The sequence below is a fragment of the Chiloscyllium punctatum genome, chromosome 13 (genome assembly GCF_047496795.1).
Source record: "Chiloscyllium punctatum isolate Juve2018m chromosome 13, sChiPun1.3, whole genome shotgun sequence".
Lineage (NCBI taxonomy): Eukaryota > Metazoa > Chordata > Chondrichthyes > Orectolobiformes > Hemiscylliidae > Chiloscyllium > Chiloscyllium punctatum.
Window position 1 is genome coordinate 85663979 of NC_092751.1, and position 21045 is coordinate 85685023.

Sequence of the window (21045 nt, forward strand, 5' to 3'; positions counted from 1 at the left end):
TTTTCCTGCTCCACGGATGCTGCCTGACCTGCTGAGCTTTTCCAGCACCATCTAATCTATTCTAAACTGCACCTGGTACAGCTCCTGGCTGTCCACAATTTTTTTTTTTGATGACAATAGGGTGTAATTGCAATGTTGTGGTACCAGTGGGTTGGTTCACTGCCAACACACCACCTACCTAATCAGGGCTAAAAGACACTACTTCAAACAGCCAGAAAAAAAAAACGGGAATGTTGCCTGGTTGTAAAATCCACCAGGAGAAAGTGAGGACTGCAGATGCTGGAGATCAGAGCCGAAAAGTGTGTCGCAGGAAAAGCACTGCGAGTCGGGCAGCATCCGAGGACCGAGCGAGTCGATGTTTTGAGCATGAACTCTTCCAAATGAAGAATTCCTGCTCGAAATGTTGACTGTCCTGCTCCTTGTTTGCTGCCTGACCAGCTGTGCTTTTCCAACATCACACTTTTCGACACTGCTTGTAAAATCCACCCCCTTACTCCTCCAACCCCAACACCACTACACTCGAAGCAGTTGCATGAAAGTTGACTTTTGCATTCCTATTCTGAAGAATTGTTCAGACGCAACTGCACAATCTCCCTCCTCACTGGAGCTATGCAGACTTGAGTGGCATCACTCATTTAGTTATCATTTTTTACATGATTATGGCACCAATATGCAATACATGTATCAAAATGCCTCTTGGACCACCACTGGGAAATTGCTCCTACTGCCAAAACTTCATCCTCACTATGGAACTCTAGATTCTTTCCTTATTCTTCATTTTCTTCATCACTGAGGCCAGAATTTGTTCCCAGTTGCCCTTGTGTGGAATGGAGTGTTCAGCCAGGCAGAACTAGTTGACAGCTAGTCAGATCAAATAAAAGATTTGGGGAGCAGGAGTAGGCTATTTGGTTCCTCAGCCTCCAATGTTCAACAAGCATCAAATGTTGATGCTTACACGTGTGCTCAATTCCTAGAATTTCTGAAAATTAGGAAGAAGTGTAGGGTTTTTTTTCAAAGGTCATTTGATCCTGTGTCAGAGGGTTATCAGTGTTTGTGCAGCTGTTTCAATAAATGCAGTGTTGCACATCACCAGTGAATGGACCCATTGAGCCATATCCACTGCTTCTGTATTGTAACTTCCCGTTTTGATATGTTCATCCTCATCCCAACACTGTTTCCCTCCCCACCCAGCTGTAAGGCTCATGAGATTAAACTCCATGCACATCGTTGCGTGGCTACTCCTGATTACCAATGTACTGGGGGAAAGAAGATTTATAATAATCATCTCAGAGCTATGTACATCCAGGGTTGTTGTTGACTTAACAAATAATATCTTAGCCAACTCTCAACAAACCTAACTTTTGATCTTTTTTTAAAAAACCTTTGAGCATTTTCCTATTTTTTAAAAAAAAATCCATGCTTCAGGTTTATGGTATTGTTGCACCTGGGCTCTCAGTAATCCTAAATGAGCAAATCAAATGGGCATGAAAAGTCCTTTGGGAAGTGCAGGTAGATGCTGAGGAAAGTGCTTGGTCTGACAGACATAAAAAGGCAACTCCCAGTTCCTTTTGGAGTTGTTAATTCTCACTAGAAACAACCACAATGGTTTGGCTTTGGGGATTCTGGAGTGGTTACTCAGAGCAGAATTTGCATTGTTTTCCATTTGTTTTCTTAGTACTTGCATTTAACTAACTGCCATGAAAGATTTTTTTTACTGTAACTCCTGGTGATTGTACTTTCAAAAGTTATCAAGTTTCTTGCAAAACACAGTTAATTTCATGACTTTTGTTTAACTAAGTATGCTTGATCATTTTCAGCATTTTTAACAATTATTCTGCAATAGACACTTGCTGTGGGATTTGCTGTCGGTGGTGGTAGGGGGTGGGATGTTATGGGTCATTCACTTTGGAGAATGCCTTTAACATCAGCTGATTGTCTTAATATCCTGTTCCTATTGAGCTGTGACTAGAATTGTTGATTGTAATCAAGAATGCAGGAAATTGATCCCAACTAGCTTGTTCTTTTTTTGTGATCAAGCTGAACCAAGCTCCCCACCATATCCTTCCATTCCCAGAATCCTATTTAGCTGCCTCCTGAACCCAGTTTTACTGTTCTCTTAAATAATGTTTCTTGAGTGGCACATAAAAAGAGTATATGTACAAAATGTCTCCTTGAATACACCTAATTTTTGAAATAGTTCTTCACCTCTTAACGTGCTGTGTGTGTATCTGCTTTATTAAATGCTGTACCATATCTCCCACTGACTGTACAGAAGTTTACCCTGGGTCACTTTGGAGTATCCAGCTTTATCATTGGCCAAAACACAGGCCAAACCAGTGAATGTTTTCAAGGAGTTGGACACATTTCCTGGGGCTAAAGACGTCAAAGTTATAGGGAGAAAGTGGGAACAGGAGACTGATCTTAACGAATGGTGGAGCAGGCTTGAAGGGCTAAATGGCCTACTCGAATTTTCTATTTCTTATCAGGCTAATGGTTACTGGCAGTTTTGCAATTATATAAATGGTTTGGATGTGAACATAGGGATGTATAGTTAGTAAGTTTGCAGATGACACCAAAATTGGAGGTGTAATGGACAGCAAAAAAGGTTACCTCCGTACAATGGGACCTTGATCAGATGGGCTCGTAGGCTGAGGAATGGCAGATGGAGTTTAATTTAGATAATTGTGAGGTGTTGCCTTTTGGAAAGGCAAATCAGGGCAGGACTTATACACTTAATGGTAAGGTCCTTAATGGTAATGGTAAGGGAGTGTTGCTGCATAAAGAGACCTTTAGAGTACAAGTTCATAGCTCCTTGAAAGTGGAGTTGCAGGTAGATAGAATAATGAAGGTGTTTGGTATATGTTCCTTTATTGGTCAGAGTATTGAATATAGGAGTGGGGAGGTCATATTGTGGCTGTACAGGACATTGGTTAGGTCACTTTTAGAATAATGCATGCAATTCTGGTTTCCCTGCTATAGGAAAAATATTGTGAAACCTAAAAGGGTTCGGAAAAGATTTACAGGGATGTTGCCAGAGTTGGAGGGTTTGAGCTATAGGGAGAGGCTGAGTAGGCTGGAGTGGTTATCCCTGGAACATTGGAGGCTGAGGGGTGACCTTGTAGGTGTATAAAATCATGAGGGGAGTTGTTTGGGTATATAGGCAAGGTCTTTTCCCTGGAGTGAGGGAATCCAGAACTAGGTTTAGGGTGAGAGGGGAAAGATTTAAAAGGGACCTGTGGGGGAAATCTTTCACGCAGAGAGTGGTGCGTGTATGGAATGAACTGCCAGAGGAAGTGATGGAGGCTAGTACGATTGTAACATTTAAAAGACACCTGGGTATATGAATTAGAAGGGTTTAGAGGGATATGGGCCAAGTGCTGGTAAATGGGACGAGTTGGATCAAAAGGTCTGTTTCCATGCTGTACATGCCTATGACTTTTGAACAGTTTTGAAATTTTTCTCGGAAACCTTGTAACATGTGACTGGTTTATCCATTTATGGATATAGACTGTGTTGTTTCTTCAATGAACTGTGCTGCTAGGGTCCAGCCCCTCATCAAGCTCTGTTATGTGGCCTTGACCTCAACTGATGCCTCATGTTCCAGTACATTCCTATCAAAGTTTTCACCCCTCCCTCCCTCAATTATGCTTTCCTTTTTCTCCCCACTGTATGTTCTCCCTCAGTCTGGAAGCCATATCACTTTCAAGTTCTTACTTTCTCAAACCTGTGCCACAATTCCATATTTTTAAGAGCTACTAAAGCTAATGCTGGCTACGCCTCCATTACTTCCTTAAACCGTTCCCCTCAGCTGTGCCTGCCATGTTATGGGTGATTTTATATTTTTTTCCAACTGAACTTCTATGAAAGTGTACTTTTAAAGCTTGTTTGGCCATTTTAAAGCCCTCAAAATAAAATGTCGTCTTTTGCAGAATCTTGAATATGGTCACAAGACAGGGAGCTCTGTGGGCCAACACACTTGGTTCCTTGGGTAAGTGATTAGTTATTTCAGACATTGTGTCAACTATTCTGAAAAGTGCTTTGTAATTCTTAGTAATTCTATACACTTGGGGTGCAAGATAAACAATGGCAAGGAAATACACAAGAAATTTCAGATCCCGACTCAGGCGACTGACTGACTGTGTGGAGTTTGCACATTCTCCCCGTGTCTGTGTGGGTTTCCTCCGGGTGCTCTGGTTTCCTCCCACAGTCCAAAAGATATGCGGGTCAGGTGAATTGGCCATGCTAAATTGCCCGTAGTGTTAGGTTAAAAAGGGGTAAATGTAGGGGTATGGGTGGGTTGCGCTTCGGCGGGTCGGTGTGGACTTGTTGGGCCGAAGGGCCTGTTTCCACACTAAGTAATCTAATCTAATCTATACTGTGAAGTGTAGAGAAGCGAAACGTTGGAGTTTATATCCTCCGATCCGTAAAGGTAGCAGGACATGTAGATAAAATGGCATATAATAATCTTTTTTCCTTTTATTGGAATAGGATATAAGAATACAGCACTGTGTGGAATATTGGGTTAGACTCCAACTTGAGTACAGTCTGGTCATTACTTTGTAAGAACAACATGATTGCATCAAAAAGACTTTTAAGAGGATGTTACTAGGAATGGAGAATTTTGACTGAGGAAAGATTGGGTAGGCTGGGATTGTTTCTTTGGAGCAGTGGAGTCTATTTCACTTGAGATGTGTATAAATTCAGGACTCTTGAGGAATCAATCTCCCTTCATGGAGAGGTCCTCAATTAGAGGCCGTAGATTTGCGCTAATTGATAGAAGGATTAGATGGTGATTGAGAAAAGTTTTCACCCAAAGAATGGTGTGAGAGCTGATTTTATTTAAAAAAAGAACTGCAGATGTTTGAAAACCAGAAATTGGTGGAAAACCTCTGCAGGCCCTGGAGCATCTGTGAAGAGAAGTAGAGTTAACGTTTTGGGTCCAGTGACCCTTCTTCACGACAATTCTGTAGAAATGTCACTGGACCTGAGAAGTTTACTCTGCTTTCTCTCAACAGGTGTTGCCAGACCTCCTGAGATTTTCCAGTGACTTCTGATTTTTGTATCTGACTCTGTTGGACTCAGGACTTCAGAATTAATTCTCAGAGTGGGCAACACCAGCAAGGTTAATATCTGTTGTACATTGAGAATGTAGTAGGCCAGTTAAGAATGAACCACAGTATAGGAGTTTGTCATATATCGGCCAGACCAGTTCAGACCACATTTCCTTTCCTACAGGACATTGGAGAATGAGTTGTATTGCTAAGGGCAATCTGGCAGCATTATGGCCACTTCCTGATTTAGTTTTCTCATTCTCTGTTTCTTGTTTCAAGCTGAGTTTGAATTTTCAAATTTAATTTAGACCTCAGAGACTTTAATGTCATTCTATGTCTGAGAGTTATTTCTTTGAGATAATTACCAATCCAGTGGCTAGGACTAATCACCACAAATATTATTACACTGCGATACCTGCATAAAGTGTCTGCTTCATGTTTGCATGTATGTATGTGCATTCATGACTTTACTGTGTGCTGGACTCAAAGGTGCATTGGCATCTTCACTTGTTTATGGCTGTGATGCTTATACCTGACTGTTTTGCTGCAGCTCTCTTGTACAGCACATTTGGTGTTGTCATCGAAAAGGTTCGGGGTGCAGAGGATGATCTGAACACAGTAGCAGCAGGATCCTTGACCGGCCTACTCTATAAATCCACAGGTAAACAAGCTTGGATATCAAAGGGCTCACTAATCTGGGCTCAGCTTGCTGATTGGAGTTATTTTTGGTTAGTACCCCAAATCTATGACAGAATTAGAGCTATGCTTCTTTATGTTGGAAGAAAGGCAACAGTTTGCATGTTTGGAAGACATCTACTTCCTAAATCTGATAATTGTTACAATAATTTTGGTTTGAAAACTAACTTTACGCTCTTTTAGAATTCTGATTTTTTTAATAAAGAAATAATAAAAGATTCTTAGCGAGTTTTGAGAAGATTTGTATGTCAGGTTGAGGTTCTAGATGTGGGTTTGCTCGCTGAGCTGGAAGGTTTGTTTTCAGATGTTTCATCACCATAATGGGTAACGTCTTCAGTGAGCCTCCGGATGAAGCACTGGTGGTGTAGCCTACTTTCTATTTATATATTTGGGTTTCCTTGGGTTGGTGATGTCATTTCCTGTGCTTTTTCTCAGGGGGTGGTAAATGGGATCCAAGTCGATGTGTTTGTTGATGCAGTTCAGGTTGGAATGCCATGCTTCTAAGAATTCTCGTGCATGTCTATGTTTGGCTTATCCTCTGATGGATGTGATGTCCCAGTCGAAGTGGTGTCCTTTCTCATCCGTATGAAAGGATGCTAGTGAGAGCGGGTCATGTCTTTTTGTGGCTAGTTGATGTTCATGTATCATGTATCTTGTATCTTGTATCTTGTACACGAACATCAACCCGTCACAAAAAGACATTAACCTCTCTCACATGTATCCTTACATATGGATGAGGAAGGACACCACTTTGACTGGGACAACATGTCCATCCTAGGACAAGCCAAACAGACACATGAGAATTCCTTGAAGCATGGCATTCGAACCTGAACTGCATCAACAAACTCATTGACTTGGATCCTATTTACCACCCCCTGAGAAAAAGCACAGGAAATGACACCATCAACTCAAGGAAACCTAAACGTAGAAAGCAGGCTACACCATCAGTGCTTCATCCGGAAGCTCACTGAAGATGTTACCTATTATGGTGATGAAATGTCTGAAAATGAACCTTCCAGCTCAGCGAGCAAACCTACATCCAGATCCTTATATAGTGTTCATGATTCGGAGATGCCGGTGTTGGACTGGGGTGTACAAAGTTAAAAATCGCACACCACCAGATTATAGTCCAACAGGTTTAATTGGAAGCACACTAGCTTTCGGAGCGTCGCTCCTGATGAAGGAGCGACACTCCCAAAGCTAGTGTGCTTCCAATCAAACCTGTTGGACTATAACCTGGTGTTGTGTGATTTTTAACTTTATATAGTGTTGACTGCGGAAAGCTCTAAAATCTCATTGACTCCCATTGTAAGCCCTTAAGCCTGTATTAAGATTCTGTACATGTTGTGTAACATTTATCTGGTAATGCTGAGCTATTCTTCCTTAGGCGGTTGTTTTATAAAGAAGCAATAAAAATGTACATAATCATTAATCAATTAAATGTCATAGCCTTTTAGATTCCAAGAAATGTATTCGTTTTGCAGGATTCTTTTTCATGGGCAGCAATCTAGTTTTCATCTTTGAACAAGGTACTTATTGAAATGGAGTATGGCAGAACCTCCTCTCTGGTCCCATATGGGCATTTAGAACATAGAACACTACAGCACAGAACGGCCCTTCGGCCTTTGATGTTGTGCTGACCTTTAATCCTACTCTAAGGTCAAACTAACCTACATACTCTTTGTTTTACTTTTATCCATGTGCCTATCAAAGAGTGGCTTAAATGTCCCTAATGTATCTGACTCTGCTACCACTGCTGACCGTGCATTCCACGCACCCACCACTTTGTAAAGGACCTACTTCTGATATTTCCCTTAAACCTTCCTCCAATCTCCTTTAACGTTATGCTGCCCCCCCGCCAATCCCGTGATAGACATTTCCACCATGGGAAAAAGTCTCTGGCTATCCATTGATCTAGCCTCTCATTTTGGACACCTCTACCAAGTCACCTCTCCTCCTTCTTTGCTCCAATCCTCAACCTTTCTTCATAATATGTGCCCTCCAGTTCAGGCAGCATCCTGGTAATCTCTTCTGCACCCTTTCTAAAGCTTCCACATGCTTCCTATAATGAGGCGACCAGAACTGAACGCAGTATTCCAACTGTGGTCTAACCAGGGCTCTACAGAGCTGCAGCATAACTGCACAGCTCTTTAAAATCATTCCCTCCGCTAGTGAAAGTCAACACACCATATACCACCTTAATAACCCTATCAACTAGGATGGCAGCTTTGAGGGATCTATGGGTGTGCATCTCAAGATCCCTCTGTTCCTACATGCTGCCAAGAACCCTGCCTTTAACCCTGTAATCTGCATTCAAATTTCACCTTCCAAAATGAATCACTTCACACTTTTCCAGGTTGAACTCCATCTGCCACTTCTCAGCCCAGTTCTGCATCCTGTCAATGTCCTGTTGCAACTTACAATAGCCCTCTACATTATCCAACACTCCACCAACTTCGTGTCATTGACAAACTTACTAATCCACCCTTGCACTTCCTCATCCAAGTCATTTTATGAAAATCACAAAGAGCAGAGGTCCCAAATCCGATCCCTGCAGAACACACTGGTCACCGAGCTCCATCTATCACCCTCTGTCTCCTATGGGCCAGCCAATTCTGTATCCCGACAGCCAAATTTCCCCCTGTATCCCATGCCTCCTTACTTTCTGAATGAGCCTGCCTTGGGGAACCTTATCAAACGCCATTTATACCACATCCACTGCTCTACCTTCCTCAGTGTGTTTTGTCCCATCCATGAAGAATTTGATGAGGCTTGAGGTGTGACCTGCCTCCCTTAAAGCCAGTGCTGATATCTTTAATTAAACTATGCTTTTCCAAGTAATCATAAATCCTATCTCTCAGAATCTTCTCTAATAATTTGCCCAACACTGACTGGTCTGTAATTCCCAAGGTTACCCCTATTCCCTTTCTTGAACAAGGGAATAACATTGGACAGTGGCAAATCATCTGGTACTACTCCAGTGGACAGTCGATATGCAACCAGCAGGAAATTTTGAATCAACTCTCAGGCACTCAATCAGGTTCCTTGTGGGGTTGCCTTCCAGCAGGTGGTTGTGACAAAGCTTTCTGATGCAATGAATAAAAACAATGAATTTTAGACAGTCTCTTCTTCAATATGATAAAGAATACTTGGTATTACATAAAGCTGGAGAAATACTTGAGTGTTTTCCTAGGCTCCCTAGTCAGTTAGTGTTATGACTCTGTTAAGCAAGACTAAGCAGGAAGTCAGCAGTTTCAGTGCTGTCTCTTGTCTCTGCTCAGTTGGCTGATCTCCGTGTGGCAAAGCAGTTGCTACAGTTCATTTGCATAACTTTGGGATCGGGTGGAATGAGGTAGGGTTTCTGCTTCTGGTCACCCCCCACTGTGGATTGTTTGTATGACTGTTGGGCAGAGCACTAAGTTTTTAAATGTGTTGTGCTCGTGTGGCCCTACCTAACAATGTACTCCACTGTTCCTTATGGCGCAAGAATAATTGTGTTGTAATTTGACAGATATGTACACAGCTATCTCCACCCTGCAAGGCAAGCTGCTGACCTTGGTAGCTGAGCTATCAACAGTGTGTCTATCTGCGCGCACACACACACACACACACACACACAAGGCTTATTTGTACCTGATTATATATCAGCAATTGGCAGAATGAGAGAGGCCAAAGTTGAGAATGTATTAGAACATAGAACAGCACAGCATAGTACAGGCTCTTCAGCCCACGATGTTGTGCCAAGCATTTATCTTAATCCAAGATCAACCTCACCTACACACCCCTCTGATTACTGCCATTAATGTGCTTGTCCAGTAGTTGTTTAAATGTCCTGAATGTCCCTGACTTTACTACCACTGCTGGCAGTCCATTCCACACCCCACTCTCTACATCAAGAATCTACCTCTGCCATCTTCCCAAACCTCCTTCCAGTCACCTTTTAAAATTATGACCCCTTGTGACAGCCATTTCTGTCCTGGGGAAATGTCTTTGGCTATCTACTTATCTATGCCTCTCATTACCTTGTACACCTCTATCAACTCACATCGCTTGTTTCTTCTCCAAGCTCCCTCAACCTTTCTTCATAAGACAGCCCTCGAGTCCAGGCAGCACCCTGGTAAATCTCCACTGCACCCTCTCTAAAACATCTACATCCTTCCTATAATGAGGCAACCAGAACCGGACACAATATCCCAAGTGTGGTCTTACCAGGGTTTTACACAGCTGGTTAAACCTTGCAGCTCTCAATCCCCCTGTTAATGAGAGCCAAAACACCATACGCCACCTTACAGCCCTATCCGCTTGGGTGACAACTTTGAGGGATCTATGTATGTGGACCCCAAGTATGTTCCTCCACACTGCCGAGAACCCTGTCTTTAACCCTGTATTCAGCATTCAAATTCGACCTTCCAAACTGAATCACTTCACATTTATCCAGGTTGAACTCTATCTGCCGCTTCTCAACCCAGCTCTGCATCCTGTCAGTGTCATGTTGATCTTTTATGTTGACCTTAAAATGTCGCAACCTGTTTGTTCCTGGAGCTTTATGGACAATGGTATAGGTGCATTGAGTTGAAACATGAAGATATGATTAAGGCTACTAGCAGTTTGACAGCTGGAACTGAAACCATTGGATATGCTGAGCCAGGAGTTGTGCTGTCCAGGGTCATCGCAGTTTGTTCCTGTTTGGTTTTTGCCCACACGCTGATAGGGGTATCAGTTCAGCGACTGTTGCTGGAGAATGCTGAATGCTATTTACGCAAAGTGAGAACATGCAACAGAAATCATTGATAATCACTTGGCTTGATCTTGTATGTGAGATAAATGTTACCGTTAACTAGCAGACTGAAGAAGGATGAAAAATCGAATGGAATAGAAAGGCCACAGCTCAAAGAGGCCACTTGCCTATTGAGTCTCTGAGTTCTCTAATAGCACTTTAAAAGAGGAAATGTAATTTTTTCACTACATCCTCCATAACAATAAATCCTCTGTGTCTGCAAAATCACTAATCACGAATTTGCTTAAAAAATAAGTAACAACAAAAATCAACATCCATGAGCAAAAAATGTTTAGCCTTTTTTAAGAAGCTCCACACTCTCTAATTTAATCATTCACGAGGATTCTTGGGCACAGAACCTTTGCGGCTACAGAGGAGTGTATTTGCAAACAAAATGCTTTCACATTGAAGCAGTGACATGACCCTGGAAACCTGTTCTCAGCCAGTCTTGTGTTTATGTAAGACTGCTAAAGTACAATTTAAAGATTGGAGGGTTTCCACCCAGTTGAAATGGGGAGGCTCCCACTTAGAGGATAGCACATCTAATCTCAGTCCATATAAAATTATACAGATAAAAGAACCCCAGTGCTGGGGTGCACCCTAAAGTTGTGTGCGTATAGTACATCCGGGGAGTTCAGGCATAACATGAGTCATTAGTGAGGAGTGCACAAAATAGGACAAAGATCCAGACTGGCCATAAATAATTCACTGGGGTTGTGAAGCTGTGTCTGACTTGTGCTGCTCACTGCAGTTTATTGTATAGTACTGAGCTCATGGTAGAAGTATCCCCATCTCCAAAGTACACGATGATGTAAACAGCCCAGTCCAAGGAAATCGCTGTCCTACTTAGACGAGCAGGAAGGAACTTCGATGTCATTGACCTGTGACAGGCTAGATCCAAAAAGGATGGCACTGGAAAAGCACAGCATCCGAGGAGCAGGAGAGTTGAGCCCTTCAGGAATGTTAAGGGGGAAAAGTGGGTGAGAGATAAATAGAAGGATGGGGCTGTGCAGAAGGTGGGTGGGAAGGTGATAGGTCGGTGGGGAGAGTGGAGCGGATAGATGGGAAGGCTGGATTCCCTACTTGATAAACGATCTGTATAAAGACACTATCTGCTTTGTCCCTAGTACCTGCTGCACTCCACCCAACTAAAATTTTCATAAATATCTTGTGGCACACCTAAGATTCCTCCCTGTGGAACTAGCAAAAGCTATCATTGAAACCAGCACCACTTCAGAATCTGATTCACAGAACCTGTGCAATCAAGTTCTCTCATTCCCATAGTGCCATGAAGGCTTTTTCAGAGGTACAGTCGATAATGTAGACCAGTATATCCAATCTTACCATTGAATAGTGGCTCAGTTGGTGGATATTGAGTGTTTGGTATTGGTGTTGTTAGAACAGTCTTTTCCAATTTGAAGTTACTGTAATTGTTAGTTTTGTTGGTGCAGAGTTGAATATGATACAGTGGTTCAGTGAAGGTACTGTTGACCTTTTGGGCAATATGTAATATTTGCTGTTCAGAGTATGAGACTGTGTACCTGCCAGATTTTCTCCTTGGGGAGGTGAAATAGCTGAAACGTTATTATAATTTCTATTTCATATGCTCGTTTGCTTGTCTTTAAATTGTTCAGAAATGGTTGCCATCTTGCGTGTGCTGGCAGTGTGTATATTTTTGTTGAAAGCAAATTGCTGCGGATGCTGGAATCTGAAACCAAAACAGAAAATGCTGGAAAATCTCAGCAGGTCCGGCAGCATCTGTAAGGAGAGAAAAGAGCCGACGTTTCGAGTCTAACTGACCCTTTTGTCCAAGCTGTGACCTTGCCTGCTGAGATTTTCCAGCATTTTCTCTTTTGGTTATATATTTTTGTTGCTGGTACTTGTGCTTTGATGTCTAGTGTGCCTGAGCAGAGTTTCGTAGAAACTGAGAGCCTGAGGGTTGCGCAGCATTTAGGTTGAGACCAGGTTGATCCATGCAAGGTCCTTATTGTGTATTGTGTAATTCTCACTGGTTCTGCATTTCTCATCACTTTGATAATTTGAACAGTTTTGGAAGTGAGTTTGGTCCCACAATTTCATCTAGCCTGTTGTGGAGCCTTATTGGACAAGTTCCCACTGGACTAGTTAGTGGCCCTGAGATGGCTATGCATCTCGAAGAATACTGACGGTAGAGCAGTCTCAGCTGTAGAAATGAATTTGATACTGTTCCTGCTTTTTTTTTATATAACCTCCATTAGAAGATCAGAAATCGAATGTGATCTCCACTACTTCCTTTTTCAAGTTGCAACATGTATTTTAAAACTATCAGACGGATTCACCCCATGTCTGTCTCCACCAATCTTTGACTCCCCTTGCCCCCACCTCCCTCAACTCCTGCCAGGTGCAAGGTGAAGTAAAAGTGCAGCATTCTTGCCCCAGTTCCTGTTATATGTTAGAGAAAGCTGAAAGGTCTGAAAGTGGATAAATCATCCAGACCAGTTGGACTATGTCCTAGGTCTCTGAAGAAGATTGTGGTGACTTTTCAGGAATCACTGGATTCAGGTAGGGTCCCAGGGCATGAGAAAATGGCTCATGTAGCAGCCTGTTTAAGAAGGGAGAAAAGCAGAAAAGGGGAAATTATAGGCAGGTTGGCCTGACCTTGGTAAGATTTGAGAGTCCAGGAGGCGGGAGCAGAGAGCGGAAGAAGCTGAGCCTGGTGGAAAGGTTAGTGATTTGGTTTTTAAGTAAACCTGAGACCCTACACCGTAGAGCCTCCCTCCCACCCACCTCCCCTAACCTTAATAAAAGTCTGTAGAGTGGATACGTTTTTCAGGTTTATTTTCTTGCTTTCTCTCTCTCTCTCTCTCTCTCTCTCTCTCTCTCTCTCTCTCTCTCTCTCTCTCTCTCTCTCTCTCTCTCTCTCTCTCTCTCTCTCTCTCTCTCTCTCTCTCTCTCTCTCTCTCTCTCTCTCTCTCTCTCTCTCTTCCCCCCTTGTTTAGCACTATATGGGCTTTTAGAATAACGGGGTATGGATATTAGGAATGTGGCAGTTGAGGCACAATATGTCTCCGCTGGCCACATTTACGGGAAGTGTACCCAACTCAGCTCCTCGAAAACTGGGAACTGGAGCTGGATGAACTGTGGATCATCCGGGAGGCTGAGGAGGAAATAGAGGAGATGTGCAGGAAGGTGCTCAATCCTCAGGTACAGGATAAGGACATCTGGGTTACAATCGGGGGCAAAAAGGGAACGGACAGAGCAGGATTCTCCTGTGGCTGTTTCCCTCAGCAATAGGTATGCTGTTTTGGATACTGCTGGTGGCAACAGTCTACCAGGGAAAGGCCATAGTTGTCAGCTCTCTGGCACTGTGGCTCAGAAAGGAAGTGGGGGGGGAGAATAGAAAAGCGCTAGTGGTCGGGGACTTGATGGATTGACAGGAGATTTTGTGGTTGGGAACGGGACTCCCAGAAGGTATGTTTCCTCCTCAATGCCAGGGTCCAAGATGTCGCCGATCATGTTTATAGGATTCTGAAGGGGGAGGGTGAGCATCCAGAAATCGTGGTACATATTGGCACCAATGACGTAGCCAGGAAAGGGATTGAGGATCTGAAAAGTGACTACAGAGAGTTAGGATGGAAGCTGAAAAGCAGGCCGAGTTATGTTCTCAGGTTTGCTGCTGGTGCCACGAGACAGTAAGGTGAGGAACAGTAAGCGACTACAGCTTAACATGTGGCTACGTGTCTGGTGCAGGAGGGAGGGCTTCAGATAGTTAGACCATTGGGATGCCTCCTGGGGAAGATGGGGTCTGTACTGGAGGGACACAAATGTCCTAGGTGGGAGATTTGCCCGAGGGAGGGTTTAAACTAGTTTGGCGGGGGGAGGATGGGAACAGAGCTACACACCTTGTGGAGGAGGGTAGTTGTAGATGAGGCAGTGACAGGATCTGTTGGGAAGGTGTTTTACATGATGGAACACAGAGACTGGTTTAAGTGTGTCTGCTTTAACACAAGGGGTGTCAGAAGTAAGAGTGATGAACTTAGAGCATGGATCAGTCATTGGGGCTATGATGTTGTGGCCATAACAAAGACATGGGTTTCACAGGGGCAGGAATGGTTGCTAGATGTTGTAGGATTTAGAAAGAACCAGGAAGTGGGAAAAGTAGGGAGTGTAGTATTGCTAATCAGAGTGCATCACAGCTACAGAAACGAAGGTTGTTGAGGAAAGTTTGTCTACTGAGTCAGTATGGGTGGAAGTTAGGAACAACAAGGGAGCAGCCACCTCATTGGGGGTTTTCTACAGACCCCCTAATAGCAGTAGGGAGATTGAAGAACTCATAGGCTGGCAGATTTTTGGAAAAGCGCAAGCGTAGCAGGGTTGTTGTTACGGTGACTTCAAATTTCCCAATATTGACTGGAACCTCCTAAGTGCAGATGGTATGGATGGAGCCCTTTTTGTCAGGTATGTTTTTAGGAGGGTTTCCTTATTTGGTATGTAGACAGGCCAATGAGGGGGGAGGCCATTTTGGATTTGGTGCTTGGCAATGAGGCAGGACAAGTGTCAGATCTTGTGATGTGAGAACACCTTTTGGTTACAGTGACTACAACTGCCTCACATTTACCATAGCCTTGGAGAGGGAAAGGAGCAGTTACCATGGGAAAATATTAAATTGGGCAAAAGGAAATTATGACTATCAGACAGGAGTTGGGAAGTACGAATTAGGAGCAATTGTTCTACAGGAGGAGTATTACAGACGTGGAGACTATTTAAGGAGCAGTTGTTGCGAGTGATGCATAAATTTGTTCCTCTGAGACAGGCAAGAAGGGGTAAGATTAGTGGGCCTTGGATGACGAGAAGAGGAATTCTCATCAAACAGAAGAAGGCAGCTTATGTCAGGTGGAGGAAGCAAGTGTCTAGCACAGCTTTAGAGGATTATAGGCTTACTAGAAAGGAGCTCAGAAATGGACTGAGGAGAGCCAGGAGGTTTGGCAGAAAGGATTAGAGCGAACCAAACAGCATTTTACTCATACGTGAGGACAAAGAGAATAATCAGGAATAGCGAAGGAAAGGGACCTTGTGAATGAAAACTTTTAAGGAGTGAGGAAAACAGACTTGAACAAATCAAGATTGAGGAAGTTGATGTGCAGAAAATTTTGGCGAACATTAAGATTGATAAGTTCTCAGGGCCAGACCAGATTTATCCGAGGTTGCTCCGGGAAGCGAGAATTGAGGTTGCTAAGCCGCTGGCAAAGATCTTTGCTTCCTCTCACTCCACGGGAGTCGGACCAGAAGATTGGAGGGAGGTGATTGTTGTTCCTCTTTTCAAGAAGGGGAATAGGGAAATCCCTGGCAATTACAGACCAGTCAGTCTGTCTTCCGTCTGTGGTCAGCAAGGTTTTGGAAATAATTCTGAGGAATAGGATCCATGACTATTTGGAAAAGCATAGCGTGATTCAAGGCAGTCAGCATGGCTTTGTGAGGGGCAGGTCATGCCTCCCAAATCTTATTGAGTTCTTTTGAGGAAGTGACGAGACAGGTTGATTTAAGGTCGAGCAGTGGATGTGGTGTACATGCACTTCAGCAAGGCATTTGATAATATTCCCCACAGTAGACTCATTCATAAAGTAAGGAGGTATGGAATACAGGGAGACTTGGCTATCTAGATTCACAGTTAGTTGGCTGACAGAAGGCAGAGAGTGGTTGTAGATGTAAAGTATTCTGCCTGGAGGTCCGGGGTGAGTGGCGTCCTGCCTCTGCTCTTTGTAGTTTTTATAAATGACTTGGATGAGGAGGTAGAGGGGTAGTTTAGTAAGGTTGGAAGTGCCATTGATAGTATTGAGGGCTATTGCAGGGTGCAGTGTGACATTGACATTGACAGTATGCAGAGTTGGCCTGAGCAATGGCAGATGGAGTTCAACCTGGATAAGTGCCAAGTGATGCTTTTGGAAGGTCAAACTTGAATGCTGGATTATAGCTATAGGATTAAAGACAGGATTCTTGGAGGAACAGCGGGATCTAGGTGTTCCAAGTACATAGATCCCTCAAAGTTGCCACCCAATTGGATAGGGTTGTTAAGAAAGCATATGGTGTTTTGGCTTTCATTAACAGGGGGATCAAGTTTAAGAACCACGAGGTTTTGCTGCAGCTCTAAAAAATTCTGGTGAGACCACATTTGGCATATTGTGTCCAGTTCTGGTCACCCTGTTATAGGAAAGATGTGGAGGCTTTGTAGAGGGTGTAAAGGAGGTTTACCAGGGTGTTGCCTGGACTGGAGGACTTGTCTTACGAGAAGAGGTTGACTGAGCTCGGACTTCTTTCTGGAGAGGAGGAGGAAGAGAGGTGACCTGATCGAGGTGTACAAGGTAATGAGCGGCATGGATAGAGTAGATAGCCAGAGACTTTTCCCCAGGGCAGGATTGATTGCCACGAGAGGTCATAATTTTAAGGTGTTAGGAGGAAGGTATAGAGGAGACGTCAGAGGTAGGCTGTTTATGCAGAGAGTTGTGAGCACGTGCAATGCGTTGCCCAATGTTAGTGGTGGAAGCAGAGTCATTTGGGACATTTATGAAACTGCTAGACATGTTCTATTATTCTATTTATATTTCTATTATTAAGGATGAGGTTGTGGATTACTTGGAAGTACAGTGTAAAACAGGGCTGAGTCAGTAAGGCTTCGTCAAGGGGAAGTCATGCCTGGCAAGTCTGTTAAAATTCTTTGAGGAAGTAATGAGCAAATTTGACAAAGGAGAACCAGTGGATCTATTGGATTTCCAGTAGGCATTTGATAAGGTGCTACATAGAAGGCTACTAAATAAGATAAAACCCATGGTGTTAGGGGCAAGGTACTGTCATGGATAAAGGATTGGCTGACTAGCAGAAGGCAGAGAGTGGAGATAAAGGGGCCTTTTTCAGGATGGCAGCTGAAGATTTGCAAGGGTTAGTGTTGTGACCACACCTATCCATGTTATGCATTTACGATCTGAATGAAGGAAACAAAACATTGTTGCCACATTTGCAGATGGCATGGACAGGTGGAGGGACAGAATATTGAGGAGGTGGGGAGGTTGCAGAATGACTTGGAAAGGCTAAGTGAGTGGGCAAAGAAGTGACAGATGGAATGCAGTGTGAGGAAAGTGTGAGGTTCTTCACTTTGGTGGGAAGAATGGAGGCATAAGACTAATTTCTAAATGGTGAAAGTCATTGGAAATCTGAAGCATGAAGGGATTTGAGTTGAGTTCAGGATTCTCAAGGTTAACATTAAGTTTAAATTGAGTTAGGAAGGCAAATGCGATATTAGCATTCATTTTAAGAGGCTAGAATACAAGACCAGGGATATAGTGCTAAGATTTGATTAGGCTGTGGTTTGACTTTATTTGGAATACTGAGTAATTTTTGGTCACAAGCTTCCTGAGAAGCATGTGCTGGCCTTGGAGTGGGTCCAGTGGGGGATTACAAGAATGATGCTGGGGAGGGGGGACTTATCATTTGAGGAGCAGTCAAGGACTCTGGGTCTGTACTGAATGGAGTTTAGAAGAATGAGGCAAGGGATCTCATTGAAATTTAGAGACTTGGGTAAATTGGACATGGAGGTGTGTTTCCATTTGTAGGAGAAACTAGGACCCGAAGGCACGGCCTCTGTGAAGAGACAAGCTTTAGAACTGAGATGAGGAGGAATTTCTTCAGCCAGAGGGTATTGAATCTGTGGAACTTATTACTGCCAGAGGCAAAGTCATTGAGCATCTTTCAGACAGATACATTCTTGATTAGTAAGGGGAGTAATCGAATGGCAGGGTAGACTTGAGCCAAATGACCTAATTTTGCTCCTGTATCTTATGGTCTTATGGTTCCTCAATATGTTTCACTAATGTCCTTTAGGGAAGGAATCTGTTATCCTTACCAATCTGGTCTACATGTGACTCCAGACCACAGCAACGTGGTTGGTTCTTAATTGCCCTGTGTGTAACTTAGGGATGGACAATAAATGCTGACCTGACCCTCATCCTGTGAATGAATTTAAAAAATATACTGTCCCTAATTTAGCACTAAATAATCTCTGATACTGACGTTTGAGCCACATTGGAAGGCTGATTTCAGATTGTCAGGCTGGTATGTGGGAATGTTCTCTCTTTTATCTGATTAATTTGGATTATTGCACTGAATAATATTTGTAAGTTTTATAATCGTGTTTGAATGGTCCACAAAGATCTTCAGTTTACACAGATCCAATTGCAAGTCATATAATGTTTGTTAAATCGGTGTAGTCTAGGATTATCCTGATCTAAACAAATTAAGTCTATTTGAGAATGAAGAAATCTTGAAGATATTTTGATTTAACAAGAGCAAAGTCCCAAGGGCTTAAAAAAAATTCATGGCAAAACTGGCCTAATAGGCTGAATATCCTACTCTGGTCTGCAATTATTCACTGTGCTTTAGAACTTTGGAGATTGATTGTCATATCTTTTTTGATAACATGTAGAACAAAAGACCAGCTGGTGTATCAAACCCTAGTTTCAACCAAAGGGAACAGTAATTATAAATATGGGCATTTCTTCTGGATACAATTTTAAGGTTTAGCATTTCATGAATTATTCTGTAGTGTGTAAACATTGGTTTGAAGTCCATTCTTTACAGTTAATACTCACTGAAGGAGGGATATTCAGTGACATTCTCTGCCCAAAAATGGATCTTTGTCATAATTCAAAGTGCAGTGATTTCTTTACTGAAGGTAGGGTAGGCAGTCTGCCTCGTCCAGGATGAGGATCAAACTCCTTGCTGTTGGCACCAATGTAGCAGTGACAAAATGTCTGAAAACAAACCTTCCAGCTCAGCAAGCTTACATTCACGTCCATCAACGTAATCTCATTAGTCGTTTTGCCAGTTGATCTAACAGGTGAAATGATTGCTTTCTTCAACAGAACTCCAGTACATGTCAATGTGACTTAACAATAAGATACCTTTGCCTTCAGTGTAACTTTGTTTACTCTTTGCCTTCAGCTGGACTTCGTGGGGCAGCACGTGGAGGATTTGCTGGTTTTGTTCTGACTGGACTGTATGCTGTCTACAACAACTGGGACCATTTAAAGGGTGTGTCAGTTTGGCATTCCCTATGAGGCTGCAGTATGGGAAGAACTATCAGCAGCATTTGAGTAAGTGTGTTATACAGTGAATGAGACATGAACCCAGAGTGCAACTGAATTAAAGATCTTTAACTATCAGTTTATCCATAAATTTGATGATTTGAAGGTCACTTGCAGATATTCATGGATGGCGATCAATTGCAGTGCTGGCTGATACCAGTCTTACTGAGACATGGTCCTACATAAGCAGTGTCAGCAGAGGTGAGAAATGCTATTGCTTGCAGGTCTGAGACCAGCATTCTAATTCTGAATGACGAGTCCAGAATAATATGTTTGACTGCATTACTCCATCTAATGCTCTAAGTTTGAATTGGATTCCATGGGCCATTTCTACAAAAGTTTGGCTAATTTTGTTCTCAGTTCTGCATATCTAAGCTCAGAGTGATGATGTTTGCTGGGCTGTTCTTGCTATATGAAACTCCACAGTGGACTGAACAGCTGTTTTCTCCTCCACAACAAGACTATCTCTGAATTGGGCAAAGTTACTCATTGTCCTTCTGGTCTCTAATGAAGCAAATAACTGTGACAAAGGAATTGATCAGATGCACTGAATGGCTCCTTCTCATTCCCTGTATTCTGTAGCACTTGCTGAGAATTAAATGGTTAACCTTGTGATTTGTACAATAAAATCCAGCACTTCCCCTAGATTGTTTTATACAATGGTCAGTGTTTATAATTGAGGGTGGGTAAGGAAGGGGGAAGTTGCTGGTCCCAACCTGCTTGTTTAATTTGCAATCATCAATTGTCACCATGATCAAATTTTTCAGAGTGAAAAATTTCAAGCTGCCAACTGTTTTACTTACATTCTTCCCTTTAGAGCTGTTATGAATTCTAAAAAGTAATTATGTACATGTGGACATGCATTGAAGATAAACCTGTGAACAGAGGTTTGAGAACCAAAATAGAGCTGAGAATAGGAAAATTTCTAGGTTAATGCAGATGAAACCTTCCACAGCTGACCTGAGCTATGAGTGTTTTTTCACATTACAGGAACCGTGAATACAGAAAGAACACTGATGCTCTGAATATGACCTGTTAGGCAAAATCATACAGCTCTTTAACTGTGTCCTGTTTTTATGAAGTTTCATTTTTTCAAGTTCTGAGGAATATGGTTAAACTATATGGACAAGCACAGCACAGAATAAAGAAATGCTATTTATTGTTTGACAAATTTATATTGTTTTTATTTTTGCAGGCGTTTGAGCATAAGCCTCATTTGCAGGGTTCAAAAATCACAAGCACTGTTAATCTCGGCATGTTTTAATGGTAACCATAACATTTGTAGAAAAATGGAAGATATTGTCAGCAGGGTTGCACTTTGCAATAAAATTGAGGATTTTGTGGCATGCTGAGGATACTGAGAGAATGTTAGAATGGAATGAATTGGTATTAAGTTCAGGAGGAGAAA

At 42.6% G+C, this 21045-nt stretch overlaps 1 protein-coding gene across 1 annotated transcript in view; it reads left to right on the forward strand.

The window, feature by feature from the left end:
* timm23a (translocase of inner mitochondrial membrane 23 homolog a (yeast)) overlaps positions 1–20808 on the forward strand; it is a 40306-nt gene extending 19498 nt beyond the window's left edge. The window contains exons 5-7 of the mRNA XM_072583084.1: positions 3930–3988; positions 5602–5712; positions 19495–20808. Of these exons, the coding sequence (XP_072439185.1) occupies positions 3930–3988; positions 5602–5712; positions 19495–19610 (286 nt within the window). The 3' untranslated portion in view covers positions 19611–20808. The remainder of the gene's footprint in view (positions 1–3929; positions 3989–5601; positions 5713–19494) is intronic.
* Positions 20809–21045: the final 237 nt, after the last annotated feature.